Source organism: Lynx canadensis, chromosome E1 (genome assembly GCF_007474595.2).
Source record: "Lynx canadensis isolate LIC74 chromosome E1, mLynCan4.pri.v2, whole genome shotgun sequence".
NCBI lineage: Eukaryota > Metazoa > Chordata > Mammalia > Carnivora > Felidae > Lynx > Lynx canadensis.
Genome location: NC_044316.2, coordinates 50,252,556 through 50,260,524, shown reverse-complemented (window position 1 = coordinate 50,260,524; position 7,969 = coordinate 50,252,556). Strand labels below are relative to the sequence as shown.

The window sequence follows — 7,969 nt, the reverse complement described above, 5'->3', positions numbered from 1 at the left end:
AAACCATTTATTTCCACTCATGCAGAAGAAGTCCGGAGATCTGCAGTCTTGGGCTGCCTCTTTCCTACTTTCCTGACGTCCCTTTAAGGGGTGTCCGTGAGGTCTAGGGGAGAAGGATTGATGCAGGGAGTAAAAGGACGTGTGCCACCTCAGACCCAGCGAGAGAGCTTTCTTAAAGGTCACATCCAAGGAACTCTACTGACATCTCCTGGGCCAGATCCATGCCAAGTAAGTATTACCCCCACCCCACACCCCCGCCTGCCACCGCTTAGCTGCAAGGGAGACTGGGAAGCATAGTTGCAATTTTTTTTTTTTTTAGTCTGGCAAGTTGCTGTCCCATTTGGGAACTGGTTAGTCAGGAAGAAGCAGAGAATGAGATAGATATTTGATGCTATGGAAATTAAAAATATCCACCCCACTGTTTTGTTGTGGGGGCTAAGTGTACATGTGCAAAGCATAAGGTGCTTGATAAGCCGGTGGTACATGAAACAGCATTTCCTTCTCTCTCCCAGATCTCCCTCCCTCTTCAAGGGCCAAGTTCACAGGTGGGGCACACAGCAGAGAATGCCTTGACGCCATAGTGTGTTTCCCGTCTAATTAAGTCCACTGAATACTTTCACCTTGAGGGACAAAATAGCTGCCATAAGAAAGAATATTCGACCTACTTCTCATCATGGACAGAGCTTTTGAAACTAGAATGCCATTTTGCATGGAGCCTTCTTGCAAAGCTTACAGAAACACAACTGCTAATTCGGATATAGCTGTTCTACAAGCTGTTAAAAACCCATAAAAATGTTTATAGTTCTGCCTATGTTCTAATTCTGTAAGAGAGCATCTCCTTTTTTTTTTTGGTGCTCTGCACCCAACGCTGACCACATCGGCAGAGTTTGTACGAATCTGAAATACAGGCATATGCACACAATTTTTGCATTACTTTGAGATCTTTATTATTAAGTAACTCGTTGGGGCATCAAAGCATGTTATAAATCTAAACAGAAAATTAGGGACAAATGTTACATGTGAATGTCTATTTTACATTTTATTCTGGGTAGGAGGTCTTAATGGTGGAGACAGAGCACAGCAGAATGTACTCATTGATACGTCTATTCTGATACTAACAAAACCAGAATCATGGCTAGGCAGAGTCTAGGAAGCAAGGCAAAATGAAGTGAAACTAGATGTGTGTGAAACGAGCTTAAAAAGTCAGGGGAAGGGCATTTGGATCTGTCGTGGTGCTGGTTGTTTGCTACTTGGTAGACCATAGTACTCTAATTTAGCTGAGTAATCGCGGCTACAAATCCAAATCTGCAATGCATGTGTAATTTTAAAAATGGGTTTTGCATTTCTGAAGCCAAATAGGAAAAAAATTGCATTCTTTAGATCTCTGATATTAAGCTTCAGGACAGTTTTACAACTTGGGACCTGAGCAAAACTCTTATCCATAAAACAACAGGAATAAAAGATTTGCACATGTGCATTTAGAAAGTAACTTCATTGCTCATAGTCAAAAGAAAAAGAGGAAAAGGAAGGGAGGAAGGGAGGATGGAAAAAAGAAAAAGGAAGAAGAAAAAAAAGAAAAACACTTCACATACCTACCTATTTCACTTTTATTGGTAAGCACAGACTATATGATTCAGTTCAATTTACTTGTGAGCTTTAATTTAAATGGAGAGAGGGGGATAGGGAGCTTTTCCAGAGAAAGCAAAAACTGTGTGTGTACATATATTTAAATAAAATAAACAAAGAAACACTGGGGCATATACTTATTGTCAGCTCAGCAGCAACGTAAAAAAAGAAAAAAAGAAAACAGATAACTCTGAATGCAGCTAATAACGGTTTGATTTAAATTTTTTTTAATGTTTATTTATTTTTGAGAGAGACAGAGACAGAATGCGAGTGGGTTGGGGCAGAGAGAGAGGGAGGCACAGAATCTGAAGCAGGCTCCAGGCTCCGAGCTGTCAGCACAGAGCCTGATGCAGGGCTCGAACTCTCGAGCTGTGAGATCATGACCTGAGCCGAAGTCGGACGCTCAACCGACTGAACCACCCAGGCACCCTTTAACTGTTCGATTCAGAAAGCTTAAAGTGTCTTTTTTACTCATAAGGGATTGGGCTTAAAGTAACCATGATTAACATCTTTTAACACAGAAACAGAGCATACAAATTTATCTCATGTCCTAAAATTTAAGCAATTCCATAGCACTTAGCTTATCCATTTAATAATATGCATAAAAATCACATTAATTCTATTTCACAAAATCTTCTATCTACATGATTGTTCCAAGTTCAAAGGAAGAGTTTCTTAAAATTTAGAATTCAAGTCATTTATGTCTTGTAAAGTGACCAAGACAGGAAGCATACCTAACTGCTTCTGGGCACACATAAGTATCTTTCCCCTGCCCTCCCTCCATGATGCTCCCCAACCCCCCATGCCACACACACACACACAAAACGGCTCCATCTTCCAAGAGAAGACGAGAGGTGGGCAAAGGAAGCCCCTTATCGTTCATTGCCTTATTTCTGCTCTTCTACATAAAGCCCTTTCTTTGTTGCAGTCAACCAAGGCATTTAAGAGAGAAATACTGCTCTGAATCATGTCCACTCTTCTTCTGCCGTATCAGTGAGAAAAAAAACAAAACAAAACAAACCAACTTCTAGCACTCAACGATCATCACCTGGGTAAGTGGCAGGTGTCTATTTCTCACCGCCACTGCTTCTTTCTCTGCTGATACCAAGACACTACGAGGGGCAAACATCAAACCTGCCAGGTGACTTCAGTTAAATATCTTAACCTTACAATCTACTGGATGCATTTCTCGCATACCTTGGTTGGATGACAAGATGCTTTTATGGGAAACTACTATCGATGTAAAAAATGTGTTATTTGTGCTGGCTGCCCATCTTCCTATTTCTATTTATTCCAGTACCCTACCTTTGTTCTCCATTACTGAATACCATACCCCCTACTGAAGATACAACTATATGGTGTAATAAAAGGAGATGAAATTTAAACTAATCAAGTAGGCTCTTAATAGCATCCCTAATACAAAATTTGCTAGCAAAAAAAAAAAAAAAAGAGTTTAAACAATTGGGTACTATGTCATGTTTAGATGATCTTTCACCAGATTTAACATGTTCTTCCTATCCCCATCACCATGGCACATAGCTATAACATCCCTTAAAAGCCCTTGTATAACTACTCGCCTCAAGGTGACTGGCTACAGAGTAAAATGATTGGGTGGGAGCCCTCGTGATCACAATCTGAACTACATTTGGGATTCTACAGAGATTCTATTTAAAGTCAAGACAGCTTTCTGATAAGGTGCTTCCTTACACTCATCCGTGGCCGAGGTGGTGGTCTCCTCCGGGTTTTCACAACTGCTGACAATGGCAACCGCGCTAAATGACCTTCTTCTGACCTTGGTATCTGACGGGCCGGGTCCTCGGACCGGAGGGGTTTTTTCCATGTTGTGGAGCTGCTGGTCTTTCCAGTCCAGTTGTTTGGCACTGCAGAAGGGGGCATAGACTTCCACGCTCCCCTCAAACTGTAAGCAGTTCACCTTGTAATACTTTCTCTTAACTTCCAGGACGTCATTGAACCTGTGGCCCCAGAGAATTTCTCGGGGAACGTAGGAACTTCTGGATTGGTGGGAAGTCCCCGTGGAATCACCAGTATAGATAAATGTCACCAAAATCTCAAAGTTATCTTTGGCCACTGCTTTTCGGTCAAGGGCATACAGAGGGCTCTCATGGTCAATTTCATGAACAATAGTTACTGGTGTGACAAGAATGATCTGATCATTAACCAACTTTAGGTCTTTAAAGGCCATCGTCATCCGCCCTTCACTGTCTTCTGTGTAGCGGAGAAGCTGGGCTCTCACCGTGCCTTCTACCACGTGGTTTGGTCGGAAGTCACCAATGCGCCACATGAGGCAAAGTTTCCCGTCCCTCATCCCTATGAGTGCAAAATAGCTAAACCGAATGGTTTGGGCTCTCTTTCGGGCGGTTGCCATTTTGGCTAAGGCGGCTCCAATGATGAAGGTATTTATGATGCAGCTCAAGATGGACTGAAGGATCACCGCGAGCACGGCCACAGAGCATTCTTCAGTGACACAGCGGTAACCGTAACCTATGGTGGTCTGGGTTTCCAGGGAGAATAAAAACGCCCCTGTGAAGGAATGGACGTTGTCAACACAAGGTGTGATGTCTGGATCATTTAACAGATCACCGTGATGAAAGGCAATGAGCCAGAAGATAGAGCCAAATATCAACCAGGAGAGAATATAGGATAAAGAAAATATCACAAACATGTGCCGCCACTTGGTATCTACGAGGGTGGTGAAAATGTCAACCACGTAGCTCCCCCATTCTCCAAAAATGTGCTTGAAGTACACATTACAGCTGCCATCTTTGTGGAGCAGACGTCTTCTGGCTCTTCTCTTCTCAGCTATGATGTGCTCTGGGGGGTAGCCTGGGTATTTGGGGTCCACGTTTACAATCGGATAGCTGCTGCCGTAATAGCTCATCCTTTCCTATGTCCTTCAAGCATCCGGGTGGATTTCGTAATAGTAATAGTTCTATTCCTATCTGTTGATTTAAGTTTTCAGTTAAGATCTGCAAAAAAAGAAAATTAAATACACTTCAGCTTTAGATTTTAATTTCCATCTTTGTAGCAATTTGCCAAATTTGAGGCAATTTCATGCCGTCTGAAATGGTGAAGTCTTCATTTGAACGGCAGAGACATTCAGTATTGATTACTCCTTTCAGTTTAGAATTCAGCTCAGTCATTATAGGAACAAAATATGTAATTAGAGAAAATAACATTTTTATATATGCACAAGGCTTGGGTAAACACTATGATTATCCCAAATGAAGACTCACTACCTTTTCTGACCTGATATAAACAAAAGTCTTGGGTTTTGTTTTTTTTTTTCACTCTTCTGACATGAGGGCACTTAGAAAACAAAGCCATCTATAATGTAAAAAGGCAAAACACAATTCACATATTTGAATAGCAGCCTTATCAGCCTTCTGTTTAAGTCAGATGGTTTTTCTTCTTCCTTTTTCTTAATGTTTTTATTTATTTTTAAAAGAGAAGGAGAGAGAGGGCACGCAAGGCAGGGGAGGGGCAGAGAAGGGAGACAGGGTCTGAAGCAGGCTTTGCCCTGGAGCCCAGTGCAGGCTCCAGCTCAGAAACTGTGAGATCACGGCCTGAGCCTAAGTCAGACGCTTAATCGACTGAGCCACTCAGGCACCCCCAGATGGGTTTTCTAAAAAGGACGCAATGAAGCATCACCACCTTCATGCTAACGTGTAACTTACATACTCGTTGCCGCAGACTTTCACCTCCAGCGCCTGATGCCTCCCTTCTCTTCCACGGAGGTTTTGCTTCCTTGTAGACTTCCCAGGACAGAACAGAACTGACAGGGATGCTATTTCAGATTCAAGTCCTTTCCCCTAGCCCCTTTAGTTTTAAGAGGAGAAAAAAAAAAATTCTTAACCCCAGAGGAGTTAAAACCACGCCCAGGTAAGCTTTCAATAAGGTATAAAATTGCTTCTGCTTTTGTCTCATGACATCCATCCTTTTTTTTTTTTTTTTCCTCTTCTTTTTTTGGACACTGCAATCTCTTCTCTTTCCCTCTCAAAAGAAGCCAAAAATTTGCCAAAGTTCTAATCTTGTTTCCCTCTTAAAGGGAGCTTACTACAATTGGACCCTTCTCTCCAGCTCTGACATGTATTTCTGATGTTTTCACAGCCATCTGTAAGCAAAATCATTTTTCCCCCTCCCAATTCAGTCTTTAAAAGATCAGGGTAGAACATACAGTTCTTATCGCTTTTAGCATCCGTGGAATAGGCCAGTGGTTTTCCCAGCTCAAGTCTGAAAGTAAGTTTTAAAACTTCAGTGTTAAATGGCCTTTAGCTACTTCTATGCCAGAAACAAAAAGTCACTGCAGCCCAATTTAATGATGTATTAATTATTAGAATATGCTTTCCCCATAACCTGCCTGTGCCAGTTGGGGGCAGGGAGGATAAGGGGGAGAAAAGATTCCCACTAGAGAATCCAGCCACTGCTGTATAGAAAATGCAGTGAGACTAACACTATTGCGGACATCGAGACCCCTCCCCGTGAAACCAATGAAGGAAATTAAGCACTAGGTACTTATCCAACACCTTCCCTGCAAAAGGGAGCAAAGAGTTAATTTCCTTCCAGTCAATAGGAATCATTTTTCTTCTTCTCCAGGGATCAGGCCCACTGGACAATAAACACTTTGTTTCGGGGACCACTGTGAGGATGAACTCTGCTTTCAGCCAAAACATCCTGTAAAGCATGTACACGTTTCTCTCCGTCCATCCCCATGCCCCCAGCCTGAGCCTTCTGCCCACTTGTCCTCCAGATATGTTTTGAGTCATAATATCCCCTCTTTATCCCCAATCGGGTTTTTGGAGAGATGATTGCCTAATCTCAGGATGTGACCCAGGGCTGACAAAATGCTTACCGGAATGTTGAACATAAAATATTTCCACAAATTTTGTTCACAACACATACCTAGGTTCCTGTGTGATTTGTTAACTGAGTGACACTTTCCTAACAGAAGACAGCTGCTGAAGGTTTCTCCGTCTCCATTCTCTCAGCTGATCACCGGAGGCATGAGAATGGGACCAATTCTAATCAAAGGCACGTATGATTGGAAATTAAAAAGTCGATTTGGAGATAGAATCGCTTCCTTGTTAAAGGCCCCCAACCCAGCTCCTTTGAAAGGGACCCGCACACCCTGTGGAAGTCTGAGAATAAGAAAACGCAGTTCATAAATCAAGAGCTACTGTGTGACTCTGCTCTTTTCTACTGCCAAGAGAAAAAAAAGAAAAGGTTTTTATTTGAAATGGCATGCAGTTTGAATTCCAGCAGTGCCAGCGACTGTTACAAACAAGCTATTTTAAAAACACCTTCAACAGCATGCTAATTGGTGAATGAATTTTCAATTAATACAAGCTGTAAGGGAGCAAATTTGATGATGTGCAAAATTTACTTCTAAATAATGGAATCGTTTCAGGGAGACAAGTTACAGCTGTGAGAGTTCTGCCCTGAACCCACCGTGCCCTGTGCCCCTGCCGTGGCCCACCATGTTGAATTGATCATTTATTCCAACTTATCCAGAGAAAAGCCTTCAGATTCTGTTTAGATGCCTGCATTTGATTCGTTGACTGGCCAACCATGTGCATGATACGTTTTCTAAAAGAGATGGTCTTTTACACTAAATGCCAGATTATAAGCAAACTAGTTTAATGAGTCTTAACCATTTCTCAGATTACCCAATAGGCAAAGAATTTTATGGATGACCTTTCGTCAAAATGACTTGACAAAAATGTTTATTAATCTCTTGTCTCATATGTTGTGTTAATTTGAGCACTTTCCCAATTTTCTACCATTAAATAATAGAGGCTAAGACTTGTGGGTTGGCTGGACATTCTGTGTGTAACATGCACGTTTCTTAGGATGAAAACCCAGCTTTCAAAATGCCTCCATGCATTCATAATCATCTCATCACCTTCCATTCCGTCACGAAAAATCATTTGCGATGTTCCTACTTCTGTATGTCTTTTTGCATGTTCTTGCCCTCTAACAACCAATGGTGACTGTATCACTGGATGTGAAATTCCATTTTTTATTAAAAATGGGAATTTGAGCACTGTAATGACAAAATTGTGGAATATAAAGTTCAGAAGGAAGTGCTGAATCTGGGGTCCCCCTTCGGTGCCAGTTTCAAATTATTTGCCAGGTGACTAATGACAAAGGCAGGAAAAAAAAAAAAAAAAGACTGCAATTTCTTTGTCGTGCACGGAGTTCTCCTATCGGAGCAGCTAGAGTTAAGAGGCAAGGCAGGTCAGGACGCTGGGCTGTTTCCTGAGAATGCTGTCGAAGTCATTACAATTTTCTCCACACCACAGAGACGACCCAGAGAAAGTTCGAG

The 7,969-nt window shown here is 41.9% G+C and overlaps 1 protein-coding gene across 1 annotated transcript; it reads right to left on the bottom strand.

Moving 5' to 3' along the window:
* Nucleotides 1–3,265: 3,265 nt before the first annotated feature.
* KCNJ16 (potassium inwardly rectifying channel subfamily J member 16) lies at nucleotides 3,266–4,525 on the bottom strand. The gene has a single exon (XM_030295519.2). The coding sequence runs from the start codon at nucleotides 4,523–4,525 to the stop codon at nucleotides 3,266–3,268; it is 1,260 nt and encodes a 419-aa protein (XP_030151379.1).
* Between the last annotated feature and the right edge of the window lie 3,444 nt (nucleotides 4,526–7,969).